This window comes from Symphalangus syndactylus, chromosome 9 (assembly GCF_028878055.3).
Source record: "Symphalangus syndactylus isolate Jambi chromosome 9, NHGRI_mSymSyn1-v2.1_pri, whole genome shotgun sequence".
NCBI classification, from domain to species: Eukaryota; Metazoa; Chordata; class Mammalia; order Primates; family Hylobatidae; genus Symphalangus; species Symphalangus syndactylus.
This window is the reverse complement of record NC_072431.2, coordinates 41,358,533-41,376,656: the sequence shown is the minus strand read 5'-3', so window position 1 is coordinate 41,376,656 and position 18,124 is coordinate 41,358,533. Positions and strand designations below refer to the sequence as shown.

The 18,124-nt window shown below is 39.6% G+C and overlaps 1 protein-coding gene across 2 annotated transcripts in view; it reads right to left on the bottom strand.

The window, feature by feature from the left end:
• Positions 1-18,124, bottom strand: part of PLA2R1 (phospholipase A2 receptor 1) — a 118,677-nt gene that overhangs the window by 61,665 nt on the left and 38,888 nt on the right. For both annotated transcript variants that reach the window (XM_055291987.2, XM_063609478.1), the window contains exons 7-11: positions 17,457-17,651; positions 14,891-15,048; positions 11,411-11,509; positions 8,095-8,207; positions 553-722 (exon numbers count right to left, since the gene is read on the bottom strand). In XM_055291987.2, coding sequence (XP_055147962.1) covers positions 553-722; positions 8,095-8,207; positions 11,411-11,509; positions 14,891-15,048; positions 17,457-17,651 — 735 coding nt within the window. The remainder of the gene's footprint in view (positions 1-552; positions 723-8,094; positions 8,208-11,410; positions 11,510-14,890; positions 15,049-17,456; positions 17,652-18,124) is intronic.

The window sequence follows — 18,124 nt, the reverse complement described above, 5'->3', positions numbered from 1 at the left end:
TTACATTCAATATTAACAAAAATGACATGTCAAATGACTCATACAGATTATACTTTTAAAAATGACCATTGGGCCAGGCAATTTGGCTCATGTCTATAATCCCAGCTCTTTGGGAGGCCAAGGTGGGAGGATTGCTTGAGCCCAGGAGTTCAATATCAGTCTGTCTCTACAGAAAATACAAAAATTATCTGGGTGTGGTGGTGCATGCCTGTGGTCCCAGCTACTGGGGAGGCTGAGGTGGGAGGATCACTTGAGCCCAGGAGGTCAAGGCTGCAGTGAACTGAGATTGCACCACTGCACTCCAGGCTGGGTGACAGAGCGAGACCTCGTCTCAAAACAAATTAACAAACAAATAAATAAAATAAATAAAAACAAAGATCAGCCATATGTCACCCCCTGTTAACCTGTGTTGATCCTTGTAGTTGATTTAGGCATTAAGAAAACATTAAGAAAGAATCAAAGGAGGTGGACCAAGGGGTGGAAGGAATTTGGAGTAAAGAAAACAGGAGCCAAAGGTAAGGGAGGGTTGGCAATGCAGCACACTCTACTCACGGGGCTGGTGTGCGTTCCAGTGTGTGTACTGCACCGGCTCGGGTTTCCGCCCTGCTGGCTTCCAAGTGTATTCTCCTGTATCATTGTGGTCTTGAAGAGCTATCCAAAAATAACTGTCCTTCATTTTTACCACACTACTGATCAAACTGGTAATAAAAGCCTGTTCAAACCTTAAAAGGGGAAAAAAGAAGCGGTTATATTAAGTTTCTGGGCAATAAAAAAATGTCATTAAAGCATAATGAAGTGCACAGAATGGCCCCAGAGTAAGCATTTCTCATTAATTCTTTAGAACATGGAGCAGGAAAACACCCAGAGACCCTGAACATTACTAATAAATGCCAAATGTCAGTGCAATTCCCAGAAATACACGAGTGAGGAGAATCTGACTCTTGCATATGGGGCTTGATTCTTGCACAGAATAGAGTCCAGCTCCAGTTTCAAAGCATAGGTGGTAAAGTTCACATGGCCAGCAATGCGTTTCTTGGAGTACAATGTGGCCTATTTTGTAATTAGGCCACACACCACACACACCATGCCGCAATATGCATGGGGTAAAGGTGGGCAGGAGGGAGGAGCAAAGATATGCTTTTCTGAATGAGCATTTACTAGTACAGAGTTCACACACACCCACCTACCACACTTGCCTGGGGAGAAAGAAACAGAAATTAAAGTAGCAATTCTGTGTCTCCCAAATCAGTGTGTTCATAGGTACAGGTAGGTCTCAGCTTATTCAAATGTGTTTAAATCTGCATGTTCACTGAAGAAAAATGTGAAAGCCTAGGAAGTAATCTAAGGCCGTACATCCACTAATGTACTTCCCAAACAGCTGAATGAATTACTGTTCAATGATTGGTGGCAGTGCCCCCTTTCCAGTATGAATGTGTCAAAAGCAGAATCTAGAAGACTCACATACATGCTTCCACATGCACACCTACTAAGAAAAACATGACTATTAAAATTTAACTAGCATTGAACCTTTCAGCTAAGTTGAAACTATCTTGAGAAAGCTATTTTTAGAACATATAAAGCTAGAAGAAATGCATTTGAAACAGTGGTGACTTCTGGGCGGACCTGCTGAGTCAATGGGAAAGGCTGAAGCCATTACCCAGGAAACCTAAGGAGAAAGCAAATTAGACCTTTTCATTCAATTTTGGTGGTTTTTTTCATTACTGTGCATCCTTAACTTGCTAAGGGAAGCAAAAACAATGAGGTCATTTATGAATAGAAGAGTCTCAAAGGAAATAGGTGATAAAAAGAGAAAAGAATAAAAAGAAGTAAAAATTTTAAGTGCCTTACAGATATTATTAGCAACATTTAGAGATCTTAGGTATTTATGGTACTCATCTTTGCAGGGGATATGGATTTTCATCATACTTTGGTAAATATTTTCTGCAGATACTCTATTAATAACCTAAATAGCACACATTTGAAACAAGAAGAGTTCTTTTTTTAATCCAGATCATACTGGCAGAACCTTATATAAATGTGCTTCAAAAGGAATGTATAGAAGACTAAATATTACCTACATGCTGTTGTAATTTTCCTTACACTTCTGTTGGTTCATGCTCTCAATAATATATGATCTACTTTTCTCTATCTCCTCTGAGGCAGAGTAGTAATACCGGGTCAGGGAAGTGCTGAGGGGAGAAGGGCGGGGTCCCTGGTTAGGGCTCCACCCCCGGCCTGTGCCCCCAGACCTAGGCGAGGACAAGCATTTCTGTTTTCGTGCCCAAATGTTGCATTTCCCAAGACCACTCTGGCTTGCCACGCCCCCATCCTGTGCCTATAAAATCCCCCGAGACCCTAGCTGGAAGAGAGACAAGCGGCTGGACATCCAGAGGAACACACCGGTGGAAGAGCACACCGACAGGCACTGGCAGACGCAGGCAGGCCATCGACAGGAAGAACGATGTGGAGTTTGGCCAGAAGGAAGTTAAGAAAATAACTCCACTTACAATAGTGCCCCCAAAATACATGGGAATAAACTACACAAAAGAGGTGAAAGACTTGTATACTGAAAACTGCGAAATGGTGCTGAAGGAAATTAAAGAAGCCACAAAGAAATGGAAATAAATCCCGTGTTCATGGCTTGGAAGACTTAGTATTTTTAAGATGCTCATACTACCTAAAGTGATCTATACATTCAATGCAATCCCTATCAAAATCCCAATGATATCTTTTTCAAAACTAGAAAAGTTCATCCTAAAATCCGTATGGAAATTCAAGGAACCCTGAATAGCCAATATAATCATGAAAAGAAACCAAGTTAGAGGTCTGACACTTTTTGATTTCCAAACTTACTACAAAGCTACAGTAATCAAGACAGTGTGGGCTGGGCATATTGGCTCATGCCTGTAATCTCAGCACTTTGGGAGACTGAGGCAGGCAGCTTGCTTGAACCCAGGAGCTCAACACCAGCCTGAGCAACACAGTGAGATCCTGTCACTACAAAATATAAAAAACATTTGCTGTGGGTGATGGTGGTAGATGCCTGTAGTCCCAGCTACTCGGGAGGTCGAGGCGGGAGGATGGCTTGAGCCCAGGAGGTCAAGGGTGCAGTGAGCTATGACTGAACCACTGTACTCCAGCCTGGGTGATACAGTGAGACCCTGTCTCAAAAACAAAACAAAAAACCAGTGTGGTACTAGCATAAAGACTAACACATAGGCCAGTGGAATAGACTAGGAATCAACCCTTGCATATATGTCAAATGATTATCAAGAATGGTGCCAAGACTGTTCAGTGCAGAAAGGTCAGTCTTCTCAATAAACTGTGTTGGGAAAACTAGACATCCACTTGCAACAGAATGAAGTTAGACCCTTACCTTATACTATGCACAAAAATGAACTCAAAGTAGATGAAAGACCTAAACATAAGAGCTAAAACTATAAAACTCTTAAAAGGAAACATAGGAAAAAGACTTCATAACATTGTATTTGGCAATGATTTCTTGTATATGATACCAAAAGCACAGGCAACAGAATAAGAAATGAATAAATTGGACTTCATAAAAATTAAAAACTTTGTGCATCAAAGGAGACTATCAACAGAATGAAAAGGCAACCCACAAAATGGGAGAAAGTATTTGCAAGTTATACATCAGATAAGGGATTAATATCCAGAATATATTAAAAATTCCTATAACTAAACAATAGAAAAGACAAACATCCCAATTAAAAAATGACAAAGGACTTGAATAGACATTTCTCCAAAGAAAATATACAGATAGCCAATAAGCACTTGAAAAGATGTTCAACATCATCAATCACCAGTGAAATGCAGATCAAAACCACAGTGAAATACCACTGCACCCCCAGTAGGATGGCTATTATCAAAACAAAACAACCAGATAATAGTAAGCATTGGCAGGATGTGGAGAAACTGGAACCTTTATGCACTACTGGTGGGAATGGAAAATGGTGCAGCCATTATGGAAAAGAGTACGGTGGTTCCTCAAAAAATTTAAAATCAAATTATCATATGATCCAGCAATTTCACTTATAGGCATACACGCCAAAGAACTGAAAGCAGGTACTCGAAGGGTATTTGTACATTCATGTTCATGGCAGCATTAGTCACAATAGCCAAATGGTGGGAGCAACCCAAATGTCCATTAATGGATGAATGGATAAACAATATGTGTATATACATACAATGGAATATTAATTAGCCTTAAAACAGAATTTCCAGAAAGGAAATTCTGACACTACAACATGCTAAGTGAAATAAACCAGACACAGAAAAACATAATTCCACTTATATGAGACACCTAGAGTAGTTAAACTCACAGAGACAGAAAATAGAATAGTAGTTGCCAGGGTCTGGGAGGAGGGGAGAATAGGCAGCTATTGTTTAATGGGTACAGAGTTTCAGTTTGGGAAGATGAAAAAAGTTCTGGAGATGGATGATGGTAGTAGGTGAACAACAATATGAATGCAGTTAATGCCACTGAACTGCACACTTAAAAATGACTAACATGGTGAATTTTATGTTTATGTGTGTGTTATGTATATTTTATCACAATAAAAAATATTAACTGCAAAAGTGTTTTGGGGAGATATGACAGTTGCAGGAAAACGGTAGAGCTGTAAAAATGCTTTAAAATAATGCACATTTAAGCTTAGGAGAGGCACAGTGGCTCACACCTATAATTCCAGCACTTTGAGAGGCCGAGGCAGGAGGATTGCTTGAGCCCCAGGAGTTCAAGACCAGCCATGGCAACATGGCAAGAACCTGTCTCTACAAAAAAATTTTAAAAATTAGCCAGGCATGGTGGTACATGCCTGTAGTCCCAACTACTTGGGGGGCTGAGGCAGGAGGATTACTTGAGCCCAGGAGGTTGAAGCTGCAGTGAGTCATGAAGGCACCACTACACTCCAGCCTGGGCAACAGAGTGAGACACTGTCTCAAAAATAAATGAAAGTAAAATAAACTTAGGAGAAAATGAGATATTGCAGAATTTCTCACTTTTGGCAAAATTCACAAAATTGAATGCCATTTGGATTATTTTGTACCAATATTCCATGGCTGATTGATTCAAAATTTAGACATACATGGATTTAGCCAATTATCCATTATAATTTTGGAACTCAACTTTTGCATTCATGCTTTGTCTGGAAGCAAACTGGCCAGGCCTGAAAAAATTTTGTAACAATCGGCAAACAGATAAAAATTTGTTACTCAACAATAAGGATCTGTTTTTCTTCCCTCTCTATTCCACAAAGTGTTAAAAGTCTTAGACCAGGAGCAGTTGCCTGATCACAAAAGAAATAAGTAATTTGTAGCAGGTGGTTCTAATTGTGCCCATCAAACCTGTCATTCCATTGTGCAGAAGAGTGGAAAATCAATTAGCAGCTACAAGCTTGGGTACTGAAGAGTGACAGGAGTGTCTTAAACAGGAAATCAGTAATGGAAGAAAATGATTACCATGGCCGCTAGTGGACACTCCTGGATCTGACAGACTTTCCGTCTACTGCCCAACCTTCTCAGACAAAAGATGCTGTTTGCAAAAATTCCAACATGTATGGTGAATCAAAAGCAGTACAGTGTGGACCCTTGTTTCTTCCCTGATGGAGTCTGAATGATTAAAAACCAAGAGCATTGGCCCTTCCTTTCTTCAACTCGTGAGTCCTGTGTTGGAGTTGCTGCTTTGAATGTAGACATGTTTTGGGGGTAGCATAAGTATATGTTAACTGACTTGGACAGTTGACACATCCCTGCTCATCTGTACTCCCTCAGGGCTTGGCGGGTGACCAGGCAGCGCACCAGCACAGGGCAATCTGGACAGGCCTAGGAGGCCAAGACTGGGATAAAAACAAACTTCTCTATGCCATAGTTCTGCTTTAGAGTTGGACCAGGCATGAGCGCTGGCTACTGAATACAGTTTACCAGAGAAAACATTTAAAGTATTCACAACATAGTCTTGTATCCAGTTTTGGGGAAAATGAAACAGATTTTTTTCCCAGATACTTTCTGTCATTTGTATGAGGTCCCCAAAGGGTTCACGGAATATGAAGCATTTGTTCTAACAGATTTCTGCTTTAGCTTGGGTCCCTTTGGCGCTATGGGTTATCTGTAATGTCACTGTGAGTTTATCCATTTATTGTGCTATTCTACCTTCTTCACTTATTTCTTGTGTCTATGTTCGATCTCTTCAGCTGCTGGGTTTCAGAAAGCACTGGACAATAATAGCATGCCTTTTATTTCTTGTGTATAGCATGTCAGTGTTTAATATGGGACCTCTCACAAAATAGGTATTCAAAAAAATTTTCTAATAAACTCTTGGCTATTAATTTTTTGTGTGGTCAGATAACATATGAAAAGTAATTAACACAGTGCCAGGTATGTGACAGGCACTCAGTGAACATTAAACAAAAAAATAAAGAATAAAACATAAAAAACAGGTGAAACAATTAGACTTATTTTCTTTGGTAAAAAACATAATTAAACTGTAATTAACAAAAGAGCATATCGCTTCATTGGTCAGGCTCCCGTAAAGTCCAATGTTGACTCACTGACTAGGGGACTTCCAACCCAAGGTGCTCTTGGAACCTTTTGGGTGAGTTAACAAATTGATAAAGGCTTTCTTCTGCCTGTTAGCCAAACCTGGGAGGAGAAAGGTAGAACTAAAAACAATGCTGAGATACATCAAAGGTAGTGCTATATTTCGACAGGAGGATCTCCTGAAAGTAAAATGTTTCACCAAGTGATTTAGTCTGCCGAATGCTATCAATCCATTCGTGTGTGTGTGTGCGTGTGTATGCATTCCTGTGCATTGTTTGGAACAGAAGCTGGGTAAGAAGGCAAGAAAGTAAGAGGGTAAGAGGAGGAAGGACATACTGGCAGCTTTGGATGTTGACTTCCAATGTGGGAAGAGCAGAGAAATCATACAGGAATTCCTCTACAAGTTAGGCTTACATGGGAGGGGTCTCTAGGTAAAACCAGTTGTCCTATTTGCTGGTATTCAGTGAATATTTTTAAAGGCAATGGCCCAGGTAAATATGCAAGTGACTTGCTTTGCAGGTGTAGTTTCCTGTGGCACCACTGGAGTTCTACCCCGCTTCCGTCTTCCCCAGGAGGAGTGGGTCTCCCAGGTGTTCCAGGCCCCACTGTCCTCCTGGCATCAATAGTGATATGAGGTCACCTTTGCTCTTGGGTACTTTTATCCCCTACAGATATTACGCATCAGTAGCATGGGGCAGATTGTATGGAGTGTAAAAAGGGCACAGTCTCTGTGCCAGCATCAGGAAGGCATATGTGCACAGAGAAGTCTCAATCTAAATAAAATAGATGGAAGAAGTGATGGTGAAGGATATGAATATCCTCCACATTTTATAGCTTCTTTTCTGCTAAAAACACCCCCATACAACTCACATACATTACATTAAAAAAAAACTTGTTAAATAATGTGTTTGGCTGGGCGTGGTGGCTCATACCTGTAATCCCGGCATTTTGGGAGGCTGAGGCAGGTGGATCACTTGAGGTTAGGAGTTCAGACCAGCCTGGCCAACATGGTGAAACCCTGTCTCTACTAAAAATACAAAAATTACCAGGGGGTGGTGGCAGGTGCCTGTAATCCCAGCTACTCATGGGGCTGAGGCAAGATAATTGCTTGAACCTGGGAGGTGGAGGTTGCAGTGAGCTGAGATTGCACCACTGCACTCCAGCCTGGGCAACAGAGCAAGATTCTGTCTCAAAAAAATGAAATAAAATAAAATAAAAAATAAATAATATGTTTCATTTCCCATATAAGCAGTTAGAAGATAAAATCTAAAAACATCTGAATATATTTAAAAAGCTGGATAATTAATAAATCTTTATGGATAGTAAAGGTCACCTTAAATTTTATTATTTATTACTCAAAAATCAATTCTGGAATAACATAGTATAATTTAAATTCATCTTGATAAATAAATAATTTAGTAGTTTGATGTATAGCACGATTTAGATTTTGACCAGTTATGATTGTAGCTAGATTTTTATCATTCCAAGAGCCCTCATGTGAAAGCCATCTTGTTTCTGTTAAAAAAAAGTTTAATTTACCTGTTTGTAATGGTTACAAGTGCAGGAGGACAGTAATAACCACTGGAAGCTTGGTCAAAGCTTCGAAGGACTGTGTCAATTTTGTAACAGAATCCACCATGTCTCTCCCATCCCTTAAAAAGAATAAAAGGGAAATTAAGGACACAATCTGATTTAGTTAAATACCAAGAGATATTTTTGCATACTCTTTTACCACCTACATAACTTTCTTCTCTTACTCCTTTAAAACTCCTTGAATTGTTGTCTTGATATTTTTATATTTATTCTATCTGGTAATGCCATTAACTACACCCACTTCTACATTTATTTATTATCTTAATACCTAAAATTTTTAATTAACTTAAAACGTAAAACCTTAAAAGTAAATGAAAATAAAGGGCATTCATTCAAGATCTCTACCTCTCTCTCTCTCTCTCTCTCTCTCTCTCTCTCTCCCCCTCCCTCTCTCTTTCTGACTTACAGAATTTCATATAAATGGCCCCGACAGGAGGGCAGAAACTAAGTGTTGGCTTTAGGGTCAGGATGCATGGGTTTGAATTCTGGCTCCACTACTGTGCAACCTTGTTTAATATCTTAGTTTTTTCATCTATACAATGAGGATAATAACAGTATTTATGGGGCTGTTCTGAGAATCAGAGAAGGACAATGCAGATAGAGATTTTAGAATTGAACAGAGGGGAAAGAGAACATGAACAAAGAGAATATATGTATCTAGATAATATTAGAGATTTTTTTCAACTTTCACATTGATTATTTCATGTTATCCCTCTGAGATTCATTGAGATTAGGGACTTGGATAAAGTCAAACTAGTGGATCAGCTGGGCCTGAAACCCAATTCTGGAACAGTCCAGGATGGTCTTGTTTGGAGCATAACACTTCCAAATAGAGAATGGCCAATATTTGTATTTTTTCTTTTTCTTTTTCTTCTTCTTTTTTTTTTTTTTGTAAAGATTATTCCTAAATTAACTGGCTGGCCTTTTAGAGGGGAAGAAAGTAAGCTTTGGCACTCAGACAAAAATGACAAACATGTAGGTCTATGTTTTAGCCCTGGGAACAATGAAGGGTGGCTCTTTCTTTGAAATCATGCAGTACAGTCTATGGCCACACCACCCTGAATGTGCCCGATCTCATCTGAAATCACACAGTATGATAAGACATACATTCATTAGCCCTCTATATTTAAACTGAGCAATTTTAGTTCTTTTTTCCCCAATATTATTAAATCACATCATTTTTATCTATTTTAACTTATTCACCAGTTTTAAAACACTCTTCATTTTATGCTATGCCAATTCTCGCCAGCGTTTGATCAGTTATAAAATGATTTCTCATAAATTTCTTGGAAAAGATGTTGGTCTTGCAGTAAATTAAAGAAAACCTTAGTTTAGAAATCAGCTGTGTTAGTTCAAACATATCATTAACTGAGGTAGGAAGCACAGGAGCTCCCACATCCAGCCATCTAGGATCTGCTCTGAACTCACTCCCTTTCATTTCTATTCCCAATCTTCTCTCTGTGAGTAACTGACAGCTCCATACAGCTCCTTCATGCATCCCTCCAGGGTAGGAGCAGGGATATTAGACTGCTCCTGTACTTGGAAGGACAGGGAGAGGGAGGCTGGCAATTTGACCTTTCCGATAATGTATTTCTTCTTCATCAGCAGTTTTTAGATCATAGGCTGCTTAGCAAAACAAACAAACAAAAAAATCCAATAACTGAACGGGCTCAAGAAAAGGGAGGGAAAAAAGATCTGGCATAGAATAATCAGAAACACAGACTTGTTACTTCAAGGCTTTGTCCACACAATGAATGTGGGAAGGATAACTGATTATATCAGTTAACCCTTTGTACATTAGGTGCCATTTCATTTTTAAATGAAATGATGGTGGTGACAAGACTGAAGGAATTGCTCATATTGTCCAATCCCAAAAAAGTGACTCAGAAGGAAAAACAAATCACTTTTTTTGCTTTGAAATTATCAAGATTGATTTTACAAATTGATTTTTCAAGTGCAGACTGTTTAGAGAATTGCATTGAAGCCACTTTCTAAAACAGAGAAAACTTTCAAAACCATATTCATAGACTGATGCATAATAAAATTAATGGAAATTTCCTCACAGCTAGAGAATTGGCTATGAACTCAGAAACTTTAAATACTGGTAATGCTGGCTGGAAAAGGGAAGCCATGAACAAAAGTTTGAATAGAACAGCAGTTCTGTATCTGCAGTGTAAAAAGTTAATTGTCCTTTTAACAAAAATAAAACACGTTGAGTTTCCCAGAAAGCCACAATAAGACAAATTCCCCTACCCTCGCCCCTGCCCCGTCTTCAATATTTCATGTCAGGTAGAGATTAATCAGAGATCAGCTATAACTAATTCAGAAATTGTAATCATTAGATAAAATGGTGACATGTCAGCTATGGCACATCTATTATCCAGCTAGAGTATGAAGTTTACATGTTTACACATTGATTGGTGAATAAAATGAAGATTCTAAGGGGATGGGTCATTGTTCAATTGCAATACAAATGGATTAGAAGAGAAAATAATTAAAATATAGTTACATAAAAACCAGGTCTGGAAAACTGTTGAGACCAATAACGCATAGTTCACTCTGACTCAGAGGAACACAATTGTTTTCTGACATCTCATTTGAAAACTAGGAAAACCATAGGTCAGGCACAGTGGCTCAAGCCTGTAATCCCAGTACTTTGGGAGGCCGAGGCAGTAGATCACTTGAGGTCAGGAGTTCGAGACCAGTCTGGCCAACATGGCAAAATCCCATCTCTACTAAAAATACAAAAATTAGCCAGGCGTAGTAGTGCACACCTGTAATCCCAGCTACTCTGGAGGCTGAGGCATGCGAATTGCTTGAGCCTGGGAGGTGGAGGTTGCAGTGAGCTGAGATCGCGCCACTGTACTCCAGCATGGGTGACAGAGCAAGACTCTGTCTCAAAAAAAAAAAAAAAAAAAAGAAAAGAAAAGAAAGAAAGAAAGACTAGGAAAACCAAGTGTGAGACAGAGCATCACACATCACAGGATAGTCACTGTACAGATGCTGTATCAGGACCATTTACATTTTTAACCTCAAAAGAAAAGTAATCCTGTGTAGAAGATAGCAAGACAATGTTTCTCAGGACAGGAAAAAAAAGAGGAAAGGAAAGAAGGGAGGGGGCGAGGAGAGAGAGAGAGAGGGGAAAGAGAGGAGAGAGAGAGAGAGAGGAGAAAGATAGAGAAATTCACTTCAAATTGACGGTGGAATTTATATTCTAGCTATGAAGTCCCTGTACCTAAATTGCAATGTTAACAGCACTTACCTCTTGACATCCTGATTCAGCATCAGAGAGGACATGGCCTGCTTTTTTACAAATGTAAAAAAGTGTTTCTTCACAATTTTTGACTTTCCAGTGTCCCTCCTACAGAGAAAAATGTTACAAGAGAATGAATACACTCTGTGCTGATGCCGATGGGCAATAGCAATTCTTACAAATAAAAATATGAGGGATAATGTGCTCCCGCATGGGATAATGTTTCAGGCAGCACTCCGCTTTGTCATGGAAAGGGTGGACGCTTTGTCTAGGGATGGGAGGCCCCTCTCTCCAGCACGAGTTCCAAGGTGTGCAATCTGTAACTGGGTGGGCAGGAGATAGGGAGCAACTATTAACAACTGGTGCTTCTTGATAGCTGCCATGTGCTAGGCTTAATGCAGGACGATTTTCATATATTATCTCAATGTTCCAGTGAGGTAGGGATTATTATTCCCATTTTAAAGGTTAGAATTAGCATTTTACATGGTCCTAGAGTCAGTAAAAATTGGAGCTAGGATTGATACCAAGGTCAGCCTGGGTTTCCATTAAGCTGTTCTCAATTTTTCTATGAAAAGATGGGATAGAGCCATGGTTCTCAATCTCGAGTGTGCTCCAGAAGCACCTGGAGGGCTAACTGAAACCTAGATGACTGGGCTGCATGACCAGTGTCTCATTTGGTTGGTCTGGTGGGACTTGAGGATTGGCATTCCTAACAAGTTTTCAGGTGATGTTAGTGCTGCTGGTCTGGGGGGTCACACTGTGAGAACCACTGGGATGAAGCCATCCTCCTGACCAAGTGAGAGTGCTGATGCCTCTCTTCAACCACTTCTAAGTGTTACATTAAATGCTTTGCTGCTTTCATGTCTCTACCTGATGCTGAGGAAATTTCTGGAAGCCACCATGAAACACCCTAGATAATATTGGCATAGCTGAAACTCATGTTCACCCTTCAATGATCCCTCCATCAGGAATTCGAACAGCACCACCCCATCTCCTATTTATATGCTAGGCAGACACCTTCATGTCTTTCTCTAATCCTATTGAAGGTGACTCTCAGATCTTTCATTAATGATGATATAATAACTGCTAACAGATTAAAATTTTATCTTCCTATAGGAATTTTTAATAACACAAATCAGAACCTTAGGCTAAAGTTACACAATTCAAATTCCAGGTGATATTTCACACATCTAGAATTTTAGGGGAATGTGGAGCCCTTCCATGACCCTTAGAAAAATACAACGTCCAGGGCTGATACCTTCTTCTGTAAGAGGAGCCCTGCATCGCTCCCCCATGGAGTCTTCCAGCAAACCATCCAGTTACAGGATGGTGTCAGGCATACTGTAGTTAAGAACTGTTAGATGAATGGAAGAACAAATGAATTGTTTCCTAGGCTCTCATATTCAAATTTGTGTCAACTGTGATTTGGTAACTTGTTAATTATAATAATTATATTCATACTGAGTTCTACTCCACGGAAATAAATGTTAATTTTTACACATCTACTATTTAAGGAGCTTCTGAGCTGCCAGAAAAGGGGCCATAAAATATTACATTTATGGCAGCATTGTCCTGACATATCCAATACTATTAATACCTATCCTCAATCTCTTAAAAAAAAAAATCTCTGTCCAAATATTGGCTGCTGTTCTGTAAACTTGCAGAGCAACATACCCGTGCCTGTCAATAAGAAATGATCACCTAAATTATATCAAAACTAATGAACCAATAAATCAGCAGATACTGTAGAATAAACTGTGGTGGGCCAGGCGCAGTGGCCCAAGCCAGTAATCACGCTTTGGGAGGCCAAGGATGGTAGAGTCCAGGAGTTTGAGACCAGCATGGGCAACATGAAACCCCATCTCTACTAAAAATACAAAAATTAGCCAGGCGTGGTGGTGCAGGCCTGTAATCCCAGCTACTTGGGAGGCTGAGGCATGAGAATCTCTTGAATCCAGGAGGCGGAGGTTGCAGTGAGCTGAGATTGCACCACTGCACTCTAGCCTGGGTGACAGAGTGAGACTCTGTCTCAAAAACAAACAAACAAACAAAACATTGTGGTGGATTTCAGCAGAGCTAGACCCAGGACAGACATTTAGAGGTATTGTTTCTCCTTCTTCATATGGGGCTGAGAGACACCGCCTTAGCATGTATAATTGTTACTGCACTGTACAATTGTAATTGTGCTAGCATGAAAAGATGAAACCATGAAACATGTCACAAAAGTTAAGTGCTTAGAAATGCTTCCCGTTTTGCTGGCATAATTACTTTGTCAAGCCACATCAGTAACATTTAATAAACTGCCTCTTGGGAGAACTTGATAGAGTATCCTGGTGGTTAGAAGAATAAGGACATCTACCAAATCCCAACAACCTCCTAAAACTCAGCCAGTGTATTCAGCAGCTATCTTGATCAAAGAGATTAAGTCTGTTTTAGGCATAATAAACTGTTCAAATGGCTCGGGATTAAGCTAATTCTGTATAATCAGATGCTTTAGATAAATGAGAGACTAGAACATAGGGATGAATGTGATGTCCGGGCTACTGGGACCACTCCAACCACGTGAGGAGAAAAGCAAGATTTGCCACTGATCCACAATTTTCAAAGAGGTTACACATACTGTTTAAATCCTTTTATGTGAATAAGATAATGGAGCTTAAAAACCATCACTCTCCAGAGTAATCTTCCATCCCTCAGTTCTTCCCCCCATCTTCATCACAGCAGTCAATGGCACTACCATCCACCAAAACCGTGGTTGCTCAAGCCAAAAGCCAACCTCTCTCTCACCCCCACATCTAAGTTAGCAACACCTTCTGTTCTCCAAAGCACACTTGGATCTGTCCACTTCTCTTCACAGTCACTACTCTAATTCAACTCTGGTGTAGCCTCCAAACTGGCTTTTCTGCTTCCATTTTATCCTTCTCCTAACCATTCTCTGTGTAGCAGCCACAGTTAATTGTAAAATGTAAATTAGATCATGCCCTTTGTTTCCTTGAAGCACTTTATTGGTTCCTATACCACAGCCTAGAAACCTGGCATTTTAGAATTCCTACTGCCCATCTCTTATGACCTCCTCACTACTGGTCTCCTTTTTGATCATGCAACATGGCAAGTCTTGGTGTGCCTTTGGGCCTTTGCACTTGCTACCCTCGGTATGTTCTGCTTAGAATATTCTTCCCCCTTCTCTCTGAGAGTTTTTTTTTTAAGTCAAAGCTTAAATATTAACTTTTCAGAAATGCTTTCTGTGGCTGTCCTGTCCTGCCCCAACCCAAGCTTTTCACTATCATGTCACATATTTCCTTGGAGCAATCATTACAACTATAATTACCATGTTTTTTCTGTGTGTACTTGTTTGCTCTCTAAAATGGAAGGCCCATGAGGAACAGGGACTGCACCTGTCTTGGTCTCTGCCACAGCCCAAAGCTCCAACACAGGTGGCCTTCAGTACAAGACCAGCAAAGTGAGCACCAAACAAATGAATCAACTTACAGACTGCTCTGCTGAGACACACAGCTGGCTTCTATTTGGAAAAATTTGGGGCTCAAGTGTGTGCCAATTAGTAAAGATGACTGAAGAGTTATTAGACCATTCAAAGGAAACTGGAATTTTATTGCTGCTCAAACCAATCCATGTTTCTGATGCATTTTCTGTAAGAGATAAATGTAAATTACTTATGGGATCCTATTATTTGCAAAGGAGATAACACCCTGGAGTTATTACCAAAATATACCATTTCACATGTGATTTCTTCTTTATTTCTTTGCATGATGAAATCTGTTTAAGTCTTGGTATAACATGTCTGTTTAAACATTTTCCCTTCCCTGCTATGGTCTGAATGTTTATCCCCTCCAAAATTCAGGTTGAAACTTAATCCGCAGTGTGGCAATATTGAGAAGGAGGCCTCTAAGGGGTGAGTGGGTCATGAAGGCTCTGCTCTGATGAATGGATTAATGGGTTAATGGATTAACTAGTTCTCATGGGAATGGTACTGGTGGTTTTATAAGAAGAGGAAGAGAGACCTGAGATAGCACACTCAGCCCCTTCTCCATGTGATGCCCTGTGCCACCATGGGACTCTGCAGAGAATCCCCACCAGCAAGGAGACCCTCTCCAGATGTGGCCCTTTGACCTTGAACTTTCCAGCCTCCATAACTGTAGGAAATAAATTTCTTTTATTTATAAATTACTCAGTTTCTTTGTATTCTACTATAATCAATAGAAAATGGACTAAGACATCCCCATAATACCCAGATCTGCTTGATATAGGCCTTATAAGTGAGGCAGAGTGTGTGCTAAAGCCAATACAACAACAAAGCCTAAGCAAGTTGGATTCCTGGGGTTCTGGTTTCTGCTAGAACCATGTATGTACGTTACGTAGATCTGAAAAGTCTGGTTTTGCTTCTGCCTAGAGAAAGGAAAAATAGGAAGGCCCATTGGATTATGAAAAGGGCATGAAACAAACTTTTAATGATAGCCTAGCTTAAAGATAGGAGTTTTTTTTTTCCCCAACAGATGTTGGTGAGGATGCAAAAAAGGAACACTTATACACGATTGGCGGGAATGTAAATTAGTACAACATTTATGGAAAACAGTACGGGGATTACTCAAAGAACTAAAAATAGAACTACCATTCAATCCAGCAATCCCACTACTGGGTATATACCTAAAGGGAAAAAAATCATTATATCAAAAAGACACCTGTACTCGTATGTTTATCACAGCATTATTCACAATAGCAAAGATGGAATCATGTAAGTATCCATCAGAGGAGGGTTGGATAAAGAAAATATGGTAAATATATATATGCACACACACACGCACACACCATGGAATACTACTCAGCCATAGAAAAGAATAAAATCACATCTTTCACACATAGGTAGCACTTGAGGCAATTCTGCTAAGTGAAATAACTCAGAATGTCAAATACTGCATGTTCTCACTTATAAGTGGGAGCTAAACAATGGGGACACATGGAGATACAGAGCAGGATAATAAACACTGGAGACTCCAAAAGGTGGCAGGGGTGAGGCTGAGGGCTGAAAAATCACCTGTTGGGTACAATGTTCACCATCTGGGTGATGGGGCCACTAAGAGGCCAGACTTCACCACTGCAATATATGCATGTAAGAGATACTCACTTGTACCTCTTAAACCTATTTTTAAAGTATGTTTTATTTCCTTTTTCTTTTTTCTGCCATAGGAAAAAAGGAGCAAAACCTCTTAAAGGGATTGAAATGGAGTTGCTGGAAAAGTAATTAAAACTTGACAGCCTAGGTAGGAAAGGACCCTATGTGGCTGAAAGAGATGTGTAAGTGCCCCTGTTGAGATAAGCAGCCCACAGGGTTCTTTAATTCCAAATGCAAACGATTAGGAAAAATAACAGAGAAGGATGCAAGTTTTTACTCCAAACTAAAACCTAACAATTGAAAAGGTCATCAAAGTAGATCCTGGAAATTTTTTTTTGTATTTTTAAAAACTGAAAAATGAAATAAATAATTTCAGTATTTTTCAGCAGAAGTCTATGTCAATACATGACATAGTGGAGAGCAGGCCAACTCTGACGGACTCAGGCTGTGTGGAAGCCAGGAGCCTAAAATTCCTATACATGGGGAACAGTCTGAACATCACCTCACCAAATAAATTACCCATGTTCACCGGCTAAAATTGTTTAAATCCAATTATTTGCCTAAGGGGTTCCCTTTATTATGTGGATTACATGATAACAACACACTACTGCCATCTAGTGGCCATAAAGCTAAATTACAGGTTTAGGTTTTTCGTCAGAAGTTTTAGGAAATGAACTTTCCTACTTTACAAAAAAGTTAAAAATCATCTAATATATGTGGCATATATGAAGATGTTACAAAGTTTCTGAACATGTATTTTGTAAAAATCCAATAAATTTGAACTCCTGAATAACATTTAGAAACTTTAAGTATATGTGCAATGAATAACCACTTATAAATAGCTTAAATTTCTTTTCAACTCTACTAATACAAGTAGTTACCACATTATATTTTATGCCTCTTAAGCCAAAGGCAGATGGGACTCACCATCTCCAAGAAGGATTACAAGAAACTCCACCTCTGCTAATGAGGTTATGTCTATTAACGCACTGTTATCAGCCTGACAAGAACGCAAAGCCTCATGCCAGGTCTTTCCTTCTTTCTGAAGTTTGTAGCAATTACGATTGTAGGGATTCCAGCCAGGCTCACAGAGGGTAGCATAATATTTCCACACATCTTTTTCTTTTTAAACAAACAAAAAACAATGTCATTTTCCACAATTATTTTAACATTACTTATTACAGTTTATATAAATTGCCATTAATATGATTACTTCAAAAATGTGAAAACCAGAAATATACAAAATGACATATATCATGGAATTCTAGATCTTCAGAGTTGAGAAGGATCTAATCTATGCTCTAGATCTAGATCTAGGATCAAATGAACCTCAGTATTTCATTTTCCGGATGAGCTAGTGAAGGTACAAAGTAAGGAGAGGAGGGACGGCAGCAAGATGGCCGATAGAGACACCTGTGTCAGAGGCCTTTGAGCAACAGCAACTCCATCTTGTTTAGGAACTGGGTAAAATAAGGCTGAGACCCACTGAGCTGCATTTCCAGGAGGTCAGACATTCTAAGTTATAGGATGAGACAGAAAGTCTCATCAAGAAAGCTTGCTAATAAAACAAGCTGCAGTAAAGAAGCTGGCCAAAA